The sequence below is a fragment of the Eremomyces bilateralis genome (genome assembly GCF_010015585.1).
Source record: "Eremomyces bilateralis CBS 781.70 unplaced genomic scaffold P152scaffold_5, whole genome shotgun sequence".
In the NCBI taxonomy this organism is placed as follows: Eukaryota; Fungi; Ascomycota; class Dothideomycetes; order Eremomycetales; family Eremomycetaceae; genus Eremomyces; species Eremomyces bilateralis.
The window spans coordinates 417,601-432,645 of NW_022985071.1; the positions used below are offsets into that span (position 1 = coordinate 417,601).

The 15,045-nt window shown below is 50.7% G+C and overlaps 6 protein-coding genes across 6 annotated transcripts; 3 read left to right on the forward strand and 3 right to left on the reverse strand.

Moving 5' to 3' along the window:
• Window positions 1-1,341: 1,341 nt before the first annotated feature.
• Window positions 1,342-1,891, reverse strand: P152DRAFT_265523 (uncharacterized protein). The gene has a single exon (XM_033674825.1). It carries the CDS (start codon window positions 1,751-1,753, stop codon window positions 1,448-1,450), a length of 306 nt encoding a protein of 101 aa, XP_033535884.1. The 5' UTR covers window positions 1,754-1,891; the 3' UTR covers window positions 1,342-1,447.
• A 1,619-nt stretch (window positions 1,892-3,510) lies between these two features.
• Window positions 3,511-4,561, forward strand: P152DRAFT_265537 (uncharacterized protein). The gene has a single exon (XM_033674827.1). It carries the CDS (start codon window positions 3,704-3,706, stop codon window positions 4,325-4,327), a length of 624 nt encoding a protein of 207 aa, XP_033535885.1. The 5' UTR covers window positions 3,511-3,703; the 3' UTR covers window positions 4,328-4,561.
• Window positions 4,562-4,735: 174 nt separating this feature from the next.
• Window positions 4,736-6,533, reverse strand: P152DRAFT_412881 (adenosine deaminase). The gene is made up of 4 exons (XM_033676994.1): window positions 6,382-6,533; window positions 6,101-6,269; window positions 5,849-5,991; window positions 4,736-5,760 (listed from the first exon to the last, which is right to left on the reverse strand). Exons 2-4 carry the CDS (start codon window positions 6,152-6,154, stop codon window positions 4,797-4,799), a joined length of 1,161 nt encoding a protein of 386 aa, XP_033535886.1. The 5' UTR covers window positions 6,155-6,269; window positions 6,382-6,533; the 3' UTR covers window positions 4,736-4,796.
• Window positions 6,534-7,121: 588 nt separating this feature from the next.
• Window positions 7,122-10,801, forward strand: P152DRAFT_456485 (uncharacterized protein). Its single transcript, XM_033679017.1, has 5 exons — window positions 7,122-7,474; window positions 7,551-7,648; window positions 7,699-7,912; window positions 7,965-8,579; window positions 8,630-10,801. The coding sequence occupies exons 1-5, from the start codon at window positions 7,313-7,315 to the stop codon at window positions 10,562-10,564; spliced, it is 3,024 nt and encodes a 1,007-aa protein (XP_033535887.1). The 5' UTR covers window positions 7,122-7,312; the 3' UTR covers window positions 10,565-10,801.
• Window positions 10,802-11,250: 449 nt separating this feature from the next.
• On the forward strand, window positions 11,251-11,577 carry P152DRAFT_456486 (uncharacterized protein; the record flags this gene model as incomplete). Its single annotated transcript, XM_033679018.1, has 1 exon — window positions 11,251-11,577. One exon carries the CDS (start codon window positions 11,254-11,256, stop codon window positions 11,461-11,463), a length of 210 nt encoding a protein of 69 aa, XP_033535888.1. The 3' UTR covers window positions 11,464-11,577.
• A 306-nt stretch (window positions 11,578-11,883) lies between these two features.
• P152DRAFT_480466 (uncharacterized protein) lies at window positions 11,884-13,681 on the reverse strand. The gene is made up of 6 exons (XM_033681770.1): window positions 13,463-13,681; window positions 12,950-13,403; window positions 12,813-12,899; window positions 12,571-12,765; window positions 12,192-12,499; window positions 11,884-12,134 (listed from the first exon to the last, which is right to left on the reverse strand). Exons 1-6 carry the CDS (start codon window positions 13,553-13,555, stop codon window positions 12,072-12,074), a joined length of 1,200 nt encoding a protein of 399 aa, XP_033535889.1. The 5' UTR covers window positions 13,556-13,681; the 3' UTR covers window positions 11,884-12,071.
• Between the last annotated feature and the right edge of the window lie 1,364 nt (window positions 13,682-15,045).

Sequence of the window (15,045 nt, forward strand, 5' to 3'; positions counted from 1 at the left end):
CCATGTCCGCCCATACCCATTCCCCTTCCTATCGTGAAGCAGATCGCGACGGAGATATCGTTCAATTAGAGTAGCTTAGCCGTTGCACTCATTGCAGTGCTGTGATCTAAATTATCACTTGCTTTAATCGAACCACATTGTCTCCCTTCAACCGTATATCGACAGAATGACTCGCAATTGGCGATGACATAGCAGGAGTCGTGGAATATGACGTTCATTGCAGGTCATAAAACTCCAGCCTCTGGAGAAACGAAGTACAGTCGTCAATCAGCAAAGTTCATGCATGTGGGATTCAGTCATCTGGTGTAGAGCCCAATCGTGCACTACAGCACAACATGAGAAGGGTATTAATATCGTATGTTTACCTTTGAGGAATGGAATAATCTCGATCATTATCACAGCAATGAGCGACCCAGGACCGACCAGCGAAGCAGAGGCGGATATACCACAACTAGGTACGGATACCTATCCTCCCCGAAGCCATTGGCGGGTGAGACTGCTGCAGAGGATATATCGATTGCTACGCAGCTACGGCTCTGAAGTATAGACCTCGAGCAGGCCCTGCTCTAGTTCCGGCCGATAAACACTTCCGAAAGTAGGCATAGGATGGGCACCCATGTTCTTCACTCTTTTCTTCCATCGTCTCCGATTAGTCGCTTTCAAACGTCCATGCGAATTATGGTCCTGGGCGACCCCGCCTCCGTCAATTCCATGGTTCAACCTCTCGTCGGTGGGAATGGGATAATGCATGGTATCGGCGAAAAGCCATTGACGCGTCCGCCATTCTCATCCCTTGCCGTGTAGAAAGCTAAGACATCAGACTGACGGTCTATGTTTCATTGGCGCCAGACCCCATATCGCGATCCGCGAGTGTCAACGATCTTACAATCACGAACACCGAGACGGAGGGCGGCCCCCTCCTCATCGAGCACTTTGTGATGCAGCTGCACGCACAAGTGTCTAGATGTGTATCAGGATACCTTGTTGGGTATATTGACGACCTGTAAATGGCTCAGCGTATATCTTAAATCACCAGTCCGCTATGTTGTTGAAATCCATGGTTTCAGCGCTTTCAATGTGTTGCCGGAAGATGAAATGAGCTGAGGCCGAACGAGCTCGGAGAATTATAGAGAACGAGTACCAGGAAAAAGGATTTCCGCAGGCAGATCCGCCTAGTTCAAGGCCAGTTTTATCTTCCCAACAAATTCTAGCATGTTTTCTACTATGTACATACATAGTAGTAGCCTGTGTTGGAGGTAAAGCCAGAGCAGGTTCGGCTGGCCGAGGAGTGGGGATAGTGATTTAGGAAGAAGTCGAGAAGCCTTCATCGTCATTCGAAGAGCGGCCAAGAAATATTGCCCGATTTGTCCTCATTCAGTGCATAGGCACAGTAAGCAACCCCAATAATAACTCCACACATCCTGTAGTGACCTAGCTCCTTGAATTACTACACTGCAGCAATATGTAGCACAAGCCAACCCTCGGAATCCAGGTCTTCTTCAAGAAATGGGCATGCGACAATGACCATGTTATCGGGCATGGAGGTTCGCGACTGCGTTCTGGTGGCGTCCCCAAGTGAGACTATTTCCTGCGACACTTTAGGTCGCATGCCCAAAACATGGCGACTTGGAGCATATTCGCGAGACCGGAAAAATCCGGCATGAATTCGATGTAGACAGGCTTGGGAATTACAGGGCGGACAGAATGCCGAATGAGTGAATAGCAAAGGAACGAAAACATCGACAGTAACCATTGCACAGCTTTAAATAAAAGATATGTTCAAATAGCGTGGAACGAGGTTCAGTCGGACGAGGAGTCCTATCGAACCCGTGCGGCATGGAAGAAATAATCGAACCCTCATTAATAGGAAGAATTTCTTGAGCTCATGCATTGTGTACCTGCTGTACGAGGAGAACTGATCGGATTCTGCAGTGCAGCATCGAAAGCGTAGCTATTGGATTACGATAACAGAAACCGTTCCTGCGCCTTTGCGACAGCACTAGCATATAGTCGCAGTAGCACGAAAGTGTCAACGATAATAAGAAGGCGAACAAAGAACATGGTAAGGAACGGGGTCAGACTTGAAGCGATCGAATGGCATGAAGGAAAAGCAAGGCAGATGGCGTGTCTGAGGTTGAAGTAGGGCTTGTCTCAGGAACACATTTCGGGATAGCCGCGCTCCGCACTTTTTACTCTCAACCCCCCAACCTCATCTTATTTCGCAGTCAGCCCCTCATCCTCCAGGAACTAACACGAACCGTCTCATATCCCGAATACCTGCTCCTGTATCATCGTTAGAGTTGCGCTGTATTCACCAAGCAGTTCGTTCCCAACACCCTGTCAGCCGCGCTTCGCCTGAACTTGGCCACAACATCGCTTGACGCACTCGAGGCAACAGCAGTAGCAGCCTCCCTCCGTCGCCTATGTCGCTTGTCTCAACCCTTTGTTCTGTAACACCCGCTTGGACGCCATTCTTCCTTTCTCGGTCAAGAATGCCGCGTCGTTGCAAAACACGGCATCCGTAGAATGGAAGAATTTGCTGCCTACCACAAGGGAAAGGAAGAACTTGCGCACTAATCCCGACACAGGTATTGCGACCGGTTTCCAAAGGGAGGGAGAAACATTGGATGTCTGTGATGACACAGGCTTGCCCTCCTAACCTCCTGGCAAATGTTAGAGACATACCAAAGTCCTGGTGTTCGGTTGCGTGGATGTTAATATATCTACTCTCGCCGTCCGCCTATCTGCCCATCCTTCACCCCATTTTCCGGCCCTGAACCATTTTGGCTCGTCGCTCTCTGTGTTATGTTTTGGACCTTTTTATATACCACAAGCTAATTCCTGTTAATTGATTCCTACATCATACCTATCCTACTCTCGTTAGCACCAATCCTAAACGAAAGTCGATCCTGCTCATCGGGTGACCTCATTTGCGCTTGCAGGATCCCCAGGCTGGGATCAGATCATTACCTCATTACCCAGCCGTGCAGCAGGGCGATCATCCTCGACGGGACAATTAATTAATCTGCTTCGAAGTCAGAAAGTTCCGACTTCATCCTCTCGTTGGCCCTGGCCCTCCTCTCCATTGGGTGAACCATCGGACCTTGTAATCAGGTGCCGTATCTCAATCTACCCGGTGCGCGACCTGGACAACGCTGCGTGTTTCCTTCAAACATCCAAGACTCGGTAAAATAGATCATCGTGGTGCAATTCGTTGCAAGACAGCCGTGATACCTAAGAATTCCAGTGCGACTGAGATCTACGCCAGTCTCCGCGAGCGTTCGGACGAGGAAGCTCGCCTTGATCGTCGAGAACATCAACCGCTGCTTCACAACCTCTCGATCCTTCCATTGCGATTCTCGAATAATAAGACTAGGACTCGCCTAGTTTATTTATTTGAAGATCCGGGTAATCTGGGTTGTTGGAATATTCTGAAAAAGACATTGGAGTTGCCTGCTATTCCCAGTTTGGTGGTTCCCGCTCCCCCTGGACATTAAAGATATATTGCAAACTACATGTCCTTTTCATTCCACAGTTGAACTCAACTGTTTGCAGGAACAAAATCTCACTTTCCGCTCGTTTTCATTTGATTCATCTCTACATCTCTTTCTTAAGAGAGTTTGGGGTTTTCCAGTCTTCGAAGTTTCCATCTTCTTATTCGGACTCCGTGGACGTCGATCACCCATCCAATCGAACCACCACGATGCGATCTCCATTGTCCCATCCGCTCCGCCGTCTTCGAACGGCATTCTCCCCTTCACCATCCCACCGCCGCCGCCAAACGGCCTCCCCAGACCCCGTTCGCCACTCCCCCACCTCCTCATCCTCTCCGCTCTCACACCCGGGGAGCTCTTCCCCCTCGACCAGTTCCCTCGATATATATCATGATGGCCCACCCCGTCATCCGTCCGCCTCGCACAACATCAACACGATAAACGGCACCACAGCCCACCCCTTACCAGTTCCAACCTCCGCGAAAGCCCGCGCAATCCTCCCACCGAGTACCCCCACGGATCTAAGCATGAGTCCAACCGACACCGTCTCCAACGCATCCTTCTCTCCGGCATCGGCCGTGTCTGTCAGCTCGTTCTCCCCGTCCTCTGCATTTGCGTCGGGCGGATTCCACGTCTCGCAGGGCGCGAAGTACGCGTCCCATCGGTTGCGGGGGATGCTCGCCATCCGGAGGCAACCTAGCGGTCTGGATCTGGAGCTAGAGGAGGAGAAGAGGGATTTCGGGGGGGTTTTGGAGAGGGTGATAGAGCCCCGGCCGGATGTGGGGACGAGAGTGGTGGCTGGGTGGGAGATGGTTTTGGAAGGCAAGGCATGAGTGTCGAACTTGAAGACGGACTTGATCTTTTCTCCGACCAATTGGTGGGGTGGCTCTGATGAGTGATTTGCGCTTACACGGGAGGCATAAATGGTTGGGCTTAATTGGACCGGATAGGTCTTTTCTTAAGAGCAGGGCGGCGCACGGCAGCTGTTTCATTATGATGGTCGATGAGTTATGAGAACTCACCTACCTCGACTTCAATTCGGTTGATCGCAGGTTCAACGGTTCATATCCGGTTAAGGGATGGGATTCTGGCGTTCTCCGGGAATGAGCCACGATCTCCTCAGATCACGACTTTTAATGACCATTCTACTTCTAGGCCATTGCCGCTTGCAAGGTCATTTTGTGCTTTTACTTTCGATACCAAGCAAACAGACTGGACGAGTAGATACCAAACGAATTTCAACTATCTCTTTCACAACTGCTAGACTTAACATGCTATTTCTGATGACTGACCCAGGTGTTCTCACCCAGTATCATGCAATATATTACTCCGGAAGTCCTCTAGAATACTTTCCATGCGTTTCCGTTCACCGTCTCCACCAAACATCATCCCACACGCAGTCCGACAGATTGACCAACAGTCCACCCGACTCAGTGGGTGCCACTGCCCGTTCGCAGTCTTGCGCCCGAAATGCTGTGACACGATGAGGAACTCGTTTGACAATGGACTTCCGAACACCCCCACGTCGTCCGTGCAAAGCGTCACCTTCGCCCGTGCCTGCCCCGCATTCAAACTCTCCCCGCCCCCATCCCGTTCCCACCAGTCCTTGAAATGATGGCCTGGAAACCCCCCGTCCGTCAGTTTCGCCATCACGTTGCACGACAAACACATCTCCACACCTCGCCCTTCGCTGATGATCTGCTCGCGCAGATCTTCCGGCACCCGGCATACGTGGCCCAGCCGCCTGGCACCCACGTCCTTGCTCAGCAGAAACTCCAGCTCCGGCCTGCTCGCGGACGCCGGCGTCTCAGCGAAGTGGACCGTCACCGCCAGCCCGGCTTCGGCCGCTCGGCGGAACGCATGGCGGAGGACTTCCTGGTCGATGGGGTGTTGCGGATGTCCGCAGAGGTCGATGCCCACGATGCCCTGGGAGCGGTACTTGATCGCGTAGCCTATCACTGTTTGAACTCGCAATTCGTCGTAGCGGCGGTCAAGGCTGATGATCAGTTTGGCTCGGATCCGCGGATTGGCGCTGTCCTCGGGCGGCTGGAAACCCCGGGATAAGTGCCAGTCGGAGATGGCTTGCAGGACGGTCTGGATGTACTCCTCTGCGGACATGGTCTCCGACTTGCGGGGAGTGGTGCGAAGCTCGATGTAGCGGACTCCATCGGCAAGGAAGTCGCGGAGGACGGAGGTGACGGCGTGGGTGACGGCAGAGGGTGTGCTTAGAAGGGAGTAGATGTAGTCATCGAAGATAGGGAAGAATCTAAGTAGGGGTAGAGCGTCAACAGTCAGGAGAAAAGCCCGGATCAAAAGCGCTCTGCGTGGTGATCATGTGCCTGGATAAGACCTACGATTTCACGTCCATCTCCGTCTTTTCCGGCGGCAGAGCGGTCAGTGGATCTTCCAGTTCGAAGCTGGGATCCGACTCTCTGCGGGTGATCCATATCTGGTGGAGGGTTTTTCGACTGATGCTTCCACTCAGGTGGGCATGTAGCTATACAGATGTGAGCCCTCCATCTCCATGTCTTATTAAAATTCCAACAGAAAGGTGCCTTGAAACGTTTGGACTTAATGGAAGAGCTAGAATGCTGCAGGAAAAGTACCTCAATTTTCGGAAGCGCCTTTGTGAATTTAAGATCGACTGCGCCTGACTCCATTGCTACTGGAAAGGAACGATGTATTGACGATATAGTTTGATGTTTACAGCAGAAGCAAAACAAAGTCTACCCATTGTCCCGTATTGAAGTGAATGACTTCATTAGTAGGTAGTAACTAGGTAAGAAGTCAGGAACTCGGCTAGCCAAAACGGGCAGGAAGTTCATTCCGGTGGTGTGTCGGTACGAGAGAGCTGAGTGAGAGGGTCTGATGTACGAGAGTGACGCACCATAGCAGATTGATAGATCTTTGAGTGATTTGAACTCAAAGCACTTAATGAATGGGATATATTCATTCAATCAATCAAGGAGACAAGGACGTCTTTTATTGTATCTCTTTCTGTGGAAAGGATGGATTTGTGACACTGGTATTGAATTGTCAGTCAGGTTCAGTTGTGCAGTGGAGGGTTTCTGCCAGGATTTTCAGCGCTGTTAGCGCGCCAATCCGCGTATTTTTCAGCTGAAAAGTATGAAATGTGTGGCCGTAACTAGTAAGGCGTGCTTTCGATTAAAATACAGCTGTTAACGATTTACAGCTGTGGTAAATCGTTAACAGCTCAATTTTCCGCCCTCATCGCCTTGTCAACCTTCCTAATTCCTATCTAAGATTAGTGCCAGGGCAGACAAGAATACGATATAAATCCAATGTTCTGACGCCAAGACGCTTTGACCAAAATGGTTAATAAAATGCTGCTGAGTAAAGCTGTTAAAATTCACTGGTCGAAATTTTCAGCGCTGAAAATTTCCTGGCAGAAACCCTCCAGTGGAAATGAAACCTGGCGAGTGGTGAGTGGTGACGAATCCGCTGAATTGTGCTGTGGCGCCAAGTCGACCTGCGCCACAGGTCCACATCGATATAACAAATCCCAGCCACATCAACATACATCCACGTGACTTAAAGTGTGGCGTTAACCTGTTCCTAACCCGTTCCTTAACATTTCGAAATGGAACGCGATCATCACTTCATCGACTTCGATAATCTCACCTGTTTCTCCATTATCCTACATCCAACATCACCATATCTTCCTTCCGCTTTTCTTTTCTACGTGCAAAATCCACTTACTGTCCCATCCTTACCCTGATACTTGCCCTGCCGCTATCCTTCACCTATCGTACACGCGTTCGACTGTCATCAGTTGCGTTCCATCACCCACTTCCACCATGGGGTCGAGGAAGCGTGGAAGGGAGGAGATGGAGGCGGAAGAGCCCCCCAAACTTCCAAGTACTCTAGTCCGACTACGCAACACCTGGGAGTTTGCATCCCTTATGCAGTATCTCTTCACCTTTGGCAGAGCTGTCAAGGTTGTGGACACCGACATCGAGGTACATCTCCATCCGCTACCCTAGGCTCCTACCATCTTGTTGAGAACTATTTATGCTGATATTCTTTCTGCTGCAGGATTTCGAAGAGAAATGTCTAGCACCTGATCGATCTTCCAAGCTAGGTGAAATCGGCCTGGCCCTTCTCAAAAATGTTTCATCCCACAAAGGACTGACGTACGACCTTCTCCTTGGTACTCATGCGCTCTCTGTGCTGACCCAAGCAGCCCCGAGATTTTTGACGAATATACTCGCCGCCAGTACCTTGCTAAGGCACCCGAGAGGAACCCCTTTGGTGACGAGGAAGAACCCAATAGCTTCGCAGCTTTCGACCTGTTTCAACAGCTTCGCATTCTCCATCAACTGTCGGTATGGACCTTTGTCAACCCAGACCGGATAAGGGAGAAAATGAATGAACGAGATGCGGATCAAGCAAGCTGGGTACGTTGATCACATCCATAAATACACCGAGCAAGAACTTACGTCTACGCAGCGTATTGACCCTTTTGGATGGGATGCGGATGATAGAATCTACTTCCTGCTCGACGATGATCGTTTTTACCGCCGTACCGACCCAGCTCTTCCCGACCCTGCCCCAAAGAAGAAGTCTACCAAGAAGCCGAAATCTAAATCTAGAGCATCCCGAGCGAGCAAACGACTCCGGTTCTCCGAAGATCATGCCGAGGACGATGATGAAGAGGACGCCGTCGCAAACGTCGAAACTTCTGAGCAAGCGACGGTTGAGGAAAACACATTGGGGGGCATGAAGTGGGAATGCATAGCCATCACGCTTGACGAATATTATGGGATCATCGAATCGTTCAAAAAGTCCAAGGACCCTAACGAGAAGGATCTCTACAAGCGATTGACGGATTCTGTGCTTCCTATCATTGAGAAACGAGAAGAGGAGCGCCAAAGAAAGGAGGAGAAGCGCATCAAGGACCTAGAAATCATGGAGAAGTTGGCCATGGCGAAACGGTCTAGCCGCCTTGCTGGCAAGAAAGAGAAACTCAAGGAGGCGGAAGCTGCTGCTGAGGAGGAGAGAAAACGAAGGGTGGAGTTGGATCTTGTTCGAAAGGAGCAGGAGAAGCAGCGCAAGATGGAGGCCGTATGTGGCATTTTGATTCAAGCGGTCTGTTCACAGCTAACCATTCACAGGAGCGACATAATCGCATGATGACACGCGAACAGCGCCTCAAAGAACGAGAGGTCAAACGCATTCTTCACGAACAAGAACTCCGTAGATTAGAAGAGGACAGCAAGCGATTGGAGCAAGAAGAGTCACGCATATCGGAACGCCACCTCAAAGCGGAAATGGAACGCCGCCAGAAAGAGCTAGAGAGTCTACAGGAAGACGAATGGATCTTCGACTGTTCCGTATGCGGCAAGCATGGGGAGAACTACGACGATGGGGAGCATAGCATCGAGTGCGAGACCTGCAAGGTGTGGCAACACAGCGCTTGTCATGGTATCAACAAAGAACAGGCGGAGAATGAGAACTTCCACTTCTATTGCAAAGACTGCAAGAAGAGAGAGGAGGAGGCGAAGAAGCCACAGCCTCTCAAAGTTAAGATGGGACCATCTCCGAAGTCTACCAAGGCCCAAAAGGCGGCGGCTAGTCCACATGGGCTCACAAAGGACGGGAGGCCCAAGAAAAAGCCTGGACGACCTCGAAAGAATCCGCTCCCTGAGGGGGCTCCAAATGGCACATCTCCTGCTGCCAATGGTGTTCCAAGTGGATCTCCGTCAGCCGCGCCCAAGCCTATGGTTGTGGTCGATGTCAACGGCCTGTTCAACCAACCCCGTCCAGTCACACATCAATCCGGGCCCGTGCCATATCAATCTCCCGCCTTCTCCCAGACATTCGGCGCACCGATGCGTCCAGCCTACTTTGGGCCACCGCAAGGCTACAGCGTTGGTGGAGCCACTGCTCAAAAGAACGAGACACCGCGACCGATGCAACCAGCACAATCGGTACAACCGCATGGATATTCCAATGGCCATCCCTCCTATACCCCTTATCCTGCCACGGACCAGTCAAGCCCACGGGCCGTACCGATGACGAGTACCGATCTACCCCGTCCCCCAAGTGCGCATAGCCCGTATCCACCGCCCCAGCAGCCTCCTCAGAAACACATGCCCCCGCAAACCCCATCCCAAGCGAACGGCTTCCATCCGAAGAGCAGCCCCGCGCCAGTCTTCCCCTCCGAAGGCTCGCTACAGTTTCCCCGCCCCGAAGGCCCCACCGCAAACCCTGTTCCCATCAAACATGCGTCTCCGAGTCTTCCGCCGCTCCATCCGCACCATTCTCCGAGTTTATCCCAACCGGCACCGCACTTCTACGGACCGCCCCGCGGGTCGTCCCACTCTCCTCAGCAGTCGATGCCGATATCTCCAGTGAAACGGTCGCCCCACGGGCCGTCCCACTCTCCTCGGCACCCGCGGCCTATGTCTCCGGTTAACTGGTCGCCCCGCCCACATCAGCAGCCGATGCCTGTGTCTCCGATTAAACGGTCGTCGCAATTCCGACCCTCGAGCACACCGGAGCCGCGACCAGTGGATCCGAATCAAGGTCATGGTGCATACTCTCCAGTGGAGCCGAGGCAAGGTGCATATTCTCCGACTGCGTCCGCGATGCACACATCCCCGTTGCTTCCTCCAGCAGCCGGAGGCATGTCACCTAGGAAGCGGCCCAGTCCTCCCCACTCCTTCGGAAGTCCGCCTCCAGGCTCGCTCCACAATCCTACCGGCCAAGCTCCCGGGATCGCTCCATTCACTGCGCTGAACGGTGCCTCTTGGAACCACTCCAATCGACTTACTTCTGCAGGCGCCACGGCGATGAATGTGAGCGATGGTAGCAAAGGCGGACTACCTGGCATCCTAAGCTCGAGCCCGAGGGGTTACAGTCCGATCAAGCACATGCCTGGTACGCAGCCAGATGGGAACCTAGAGGCGCTCCCTGAAGCTGCGCATGATCATATTTCAGGACTAGGAAGTCCGATCAAAATGAATACGAACCCGCTGCCCGTTGGCGAGCAGAGCGGCTCGTCCTTTGAGAGCAAGATGGATGTTGACGAACCACGCGACGCTTAGTTTACGTCATGTGTTTGGGCTTTAGGGAGGTTCGGAGACGAATATTTGTACGATACCATGGCCAGGGAAGTTGGTTAGAAAAGCATTGAGAAGGGTATTGCACTCAACCATAGCGTTCTTGGGTCTCCCCTTAGACATATCACTGCACGACTGGCTTGGCCAGCTCGAAAAGACCGGGCTGCGGTCAACTTTGCAATACCATATACACGATTAGAATCACGCTCTTCATTCCAGTGCACTTAGGTTCCGTATGACATGACTGAATTTGGAGAGTTCGTTCTGGGGGTCGACATTATCAAACGTGGAATAAAATTTATCTGCTAACTACCTATCTGAAAGGAAATTTCGGTGAGTATTTGCACTGTCGATTGGGGCCAAGTCCTCCAAGTACCTGCTCCTTCATTTCTTGCAATCCCTCACAAGTCAGTCGAGCTGGATTCACGCACCGATGACGCTTACTCACAGGATCCCTTTGATATACGTTCACTTCGAAGAACTTGTCGTGTTCCTCACACTTGAAGTTCTTATATCTATTCCAATCAATCAACGTCTTCCCGACAATTGGATCGGCTAGTGAGCAACGCACGCGTTCAACTTCTGGAAGTTAGCCTAGATCAAGTCGTTCTTCGAGGCCTCCCTCGACTTGCTGAATGAGCGGTGTGGTTGATATATTTTACAGTACGTACCGCATGAAGCACTCCCCACCTTTTATCTGCGAAGCGGAAGCTTGTGGGAAGGCATTTCGATACAGAAAGGATCTTGACCGGCACCGCAAAACCAAGCATTTAGAGCTGTTTCAGGAGCCTGTGATATATCATAGTCCTTATGAAGGATGCAAGTTTTCTTTGGTGGGAGTGGCTGGCATCTCAAGAGGAGATAACCTCAACAGGCATATCTAGCCTCAGCACGAAAGGCTAAATTCGGTCTAGCAGTAGAAAATATACTAGAGACATTAATGAAGCAGTCATGCCATCAAATTGAACGATACTAGGCGCCGGCGCGTAGTATAAAATTTCGGGGTAAGTTAGTTGTTGTATAAGTAAACTTAGCGGAGTCTCATATGTCACTTCACCACGAGGCATTTTTCGGCTTTTGCACAACTGGCTTCTGTATGAAGCCGAAGGTTAGGCTCAAATGTGGACGTATTGCCCCTAATACGTGTCATGAGCTAATTGTGGCGGAAGGTCTGAGTAACGCAGCGATACAGATATGGTAGGGTCTGATCATTTCTCTGACCATTCAATCATGAACTATCGAATTCAAGGGCATATATTGGGGAGGTATGTAGTAAAACACCAAGCTTGCCAACAGCTTGTACAGAATATATAATTTAGAAAATAAAGCCTTTTCATCTCGCAATGCGGTTGGTATCAATAGTAGGGAAGGTTGTACTTCTGTCATAAAACGTCCTTAGAAACGAAACTCGCGCCTCATGCTGAGTAAACTGAGATCAATCAATGATATCAAAATTAACCGACCATCTAGTAATGACTCGAACTACGAAAGGTCATATCGCCATCCCCGGTCTTGGATGCCCATACTTCTCATATCCCGACTCGTCAACAACGCTCTGTAGATACCTATCAGCAAATTCCTTAACCAAACCCTGGTGGATAGGGCCACTTACGAAATCTTGTACAACATGAATCCGATCCTTCGGAATGATCCGCTCCTCACTCCCGTCCGAGTTCGTGCGATTCACGTTGCCGTTTGCGTTTCTCGCCATATTGTTGGACCACGCTGGGCCAGGGGACTTCGAAGAGCTAGTGCTGAGATTGGCGAACTCAACGGCAGGTTCTTTAATGATGCGAGCAGAGCGGGGACCGGAGCCGGCGGAATTATTGTGGTAGTAGTTCTGGTACTGGCCGCGGCGGCTGGCTTCAACGGATTTAGAGACGAGGAATTTGAGGGTGGGGAGGCAAGAGACGACGATTGCTAGATTCATCAGTCAGAATTTGAGGGCTCCGAGGGAAATAGAGAGTTAGAAGTGGGAATTGGGAGCTTACCGACAGCGGACTCGAGAATCGACCAGAAAGCCAACCAGATGGGATCGGCTTGGTGCGTCAAGGGATTGGTCATAACGATGCGGACGATTGCGAAAGCTATGATAAAGAAACTGATGGAGAAAACTCCAGCGAGTGCGAGTTTCTGTTGTCGGCTGACTTGGAGGTTTCTTAAGAGAGCAAGAGGCACAGACATGACTGGATTGGGTTAGATATGCAGGTGGCATAGACTTCCACATACTTACTCAGAATGTCTGTCCCAATATCGGTCCCTGCAGCAAAGCGTAATGACAAGTTGGATATACGGATATCGCGCTCCTTTTCGCATTGACCTTGATCAAACGTCAGTGGATATCTTGCAAGAAGAACAATAGCTACTCACCAAGGATGAAATAATGACTGATCGGTTGGCATGATCCTAGTTGAAGGCCAATGTTGACAATATATGTAGAAATAATAAGAACAAGGACGGTCCACCACCACCAGATCAGTCGATTCTTTGTCTTGGGAAGAAGGCGCCTGAAGAAGAGCATGAAGCTAACCTTAACCGCCCAAAGATTGGTCCAGAACAGAATTATCATGCCGAATTGGAACCGGAGAAACAGTTGGACACCAATGATCGATTCGGGGGTGATGTCCAACGTGTACCATAGAATGCCCACGTGGTAGAGCTGTGGCATGCAAATTTGATACAAGATGCAGTATGTCAGGAAGCATGCCATGGCAAATATAACTGCATAGTCGTCGTCGAATAGCTTTCTTGCCATGATTGTCCTGATCGATAGGCGCAATACGGTGAAGACAATCGAGACGGTAATGCAAACCCACATCGTGGTCTGTGACGACGGATTAGTCTCATATTTCGACGGCTATTCATTCTCGGATTGGAACATACCTGCAAAGCCGGTCTCGTTATCTTCACTAGCTCGTCTTCTGCCTTATCCTGCGCGCGAATGACATGCTTCGCGAAATGAACGAGAGCATCCATCTTGTCTTTGTTTCCTTCACACACACTTGGTGTTAATCCGTCCCGTCCGGATCATGCGGATTTTGAAGTCGCTACCATAAATGGTAAGGAATGTCCACGGCACCGTTCGCGATTCGCAGTAGCTAAATAATCCAGAGGCAAGTTCACACGAAGGCTTTTTTTCCAGACCCTAAGCCTTGTAGATAATATTCGTGCGTATCAAACGCGACGACCATCCAAGGTAAATGAGACAGAAATCTATCAGTACGACTTGTGTCCCCGATACGACGTCCAGCGGCATCTCACGCTAAAGGAATGTCCGGTTTTGAGCCGTTGCGAGGAGATGCGAGGAGCTGCGAGGAGCTGTTGGGTATATGTCAACGGTCCAGCGACAGGATTATCCAGGAAAGTTGACATGGCAGTATCAAGGGCTCATAGAGACGCCAATGATGGAATTTATGAGATAGTATATGAACGTAATTAGCGGGAGCCGCAAAGCCAAGCCCTGCGTCGTAGACCCAACTGATGTGAGAGGTTCAGGCATATGACAAACAGGGACATCGCGGACAAGACATTCCATAATAAATTCTGACTTACTGTATAATGCTGGGAATGTTTACTCGAGGCGGGACGGAAACTGGAGCTGTGCCAGCACACCCGACCCGACTATGGGCGTAGAACGTTTCTAGAATGAGCGCATTTCCAAAGGACCCTCACATGGAGTATTCTCTGAGCAACATTGTCGTATAGAGCTCGATGAGACCAGTATCCGGCACCCGCCGTCCAATTGAAGAGGAGCCATATATGATGCTGCAGAGAACCCAGCCCAGGATTCCATGTCCCATCCTGAATTCTTCGTTGGCAGGTGGGGTAAAGAATACGTCTTGCTAGGTACCACGACGACGCCGAGGGATCCGAATTGGTTTAATATAGAAGCCTGTTACCCGTATAACGGCCGATAAAGATCGCTGCCGTCGTGACCCACTGGAACTGGAACCAACAACGGCCGCTCATACCTATTGATGGGATGGGATAAGGATTCCGTATATCACCCACGGCCGCCCGCATTGACACCGTCGTCCATATTCCTAAGCTCTTCTAGCGTTCTGATCACCGCCGAGGACCATGTCATGTTTCGAATACATCGATGCACCAGGAGAGTTGGGATGGGACCGTGATCAGCGATGCCATATTGTGATGAGATGAGGACGGCCCTAGGCTATCGGAACCCGGAAGATAACGTCAAGAGTCCGAGAACAGACCTATTCTACGACTAGGAATCTCAACCAACATGCATGATAAAGTAAATGAGAAAATTCTTGTCGTTGGAGGCTGGCTTTCATTCGTTCGGAGTGTACCCGTACAGGGAGAGTCATGCCCTCGCTGATCCAAAGGGAAGAGGTACCGAATACTGATTCTCCACCAAAGCTGTATGTTTCTGACAGGAAAACGCGTCCACGCAGTAAGGATTTCCATGTACACCGCTAGAGGATTAGCTACATGGCTTCTTA

Coding starts and splice junctions, on each gene's coding strand:
- P152DRAFT_265523 (XM_033674825.1), bottom strand. CDS start 1,753: ATGGTTACTGTCGATGTTTTCGTTCCTTTGCTATTCACTCATTCGGCA.
- P152DRAFT_412881 (XM_033676994.1), bottom strand. CDS start 6,154: ATGGAGTCAGGCGCAGTCGATCTTAAATTCACAAAGGCGCTTCCGAAA. Junction 5,992..6,100: donor AGGCGCTTCCGAAAATTGAG/GTACTTTTCCTG, acceptor ACATCTGTATAG/CTACATGCCCACCTGAGTGG. Junction 5,761..5,848: donor ACGGAGATGGACGTGAAATC/GTAGGTCTTATC, acceptor ACCCCTACTTAG/ATTCTTCCCTATCTTCGATG.
- P152DRAFT_456485 (XM_033679017.1), top strand. CDS start 7,313: ATGGGGTCGAGGAAGCGTGGAAGGGAGGAGATGGAGGCGGAAGAGCCC. Junction 7,649..7,698: donor TCATCCCACAAAGGACTGAC/GTACGACCTTCT, acceptor TGACCCAAGCAG/CCCCGAGATTTTTGACGAAT. Junction 8,580..8,629: donor AGCAGCGCAAGATGGAGGCC/GTATGTGGCATT, acceptor AACCATTCACAG/GAGCGACATAATCGCATGAT.
- P152DRAFT_265537 (XM_033674827.1), top strand. CDS start 3,704: ATGCGATCTCCATTGTCCCATCCGCTCCGCCGTCTTCGAACGGCATTC.
- P152DRAFT_480466 (XM_033681770.1), bottom strand. CDS start 13,555: ATGGATGCTCTCGTTCATTTCGCGAAGCATGTCATTCGCGCGCAGGAT. Junction 12,900..12,949: donor CAGTCATTATTTCATCCTTG/GTGAGTAGCTAT, acceptor CGTTTGATCAAG/GTCAATGCGAAAAGGAGCGC. Junction 12,135..12,191: donor TTCATGTTGTACAAGATTTC/GTAAGTGGCCCT, acceptor AGGTATCTACAG/AGCGTTGTTGACGAGTCGGG.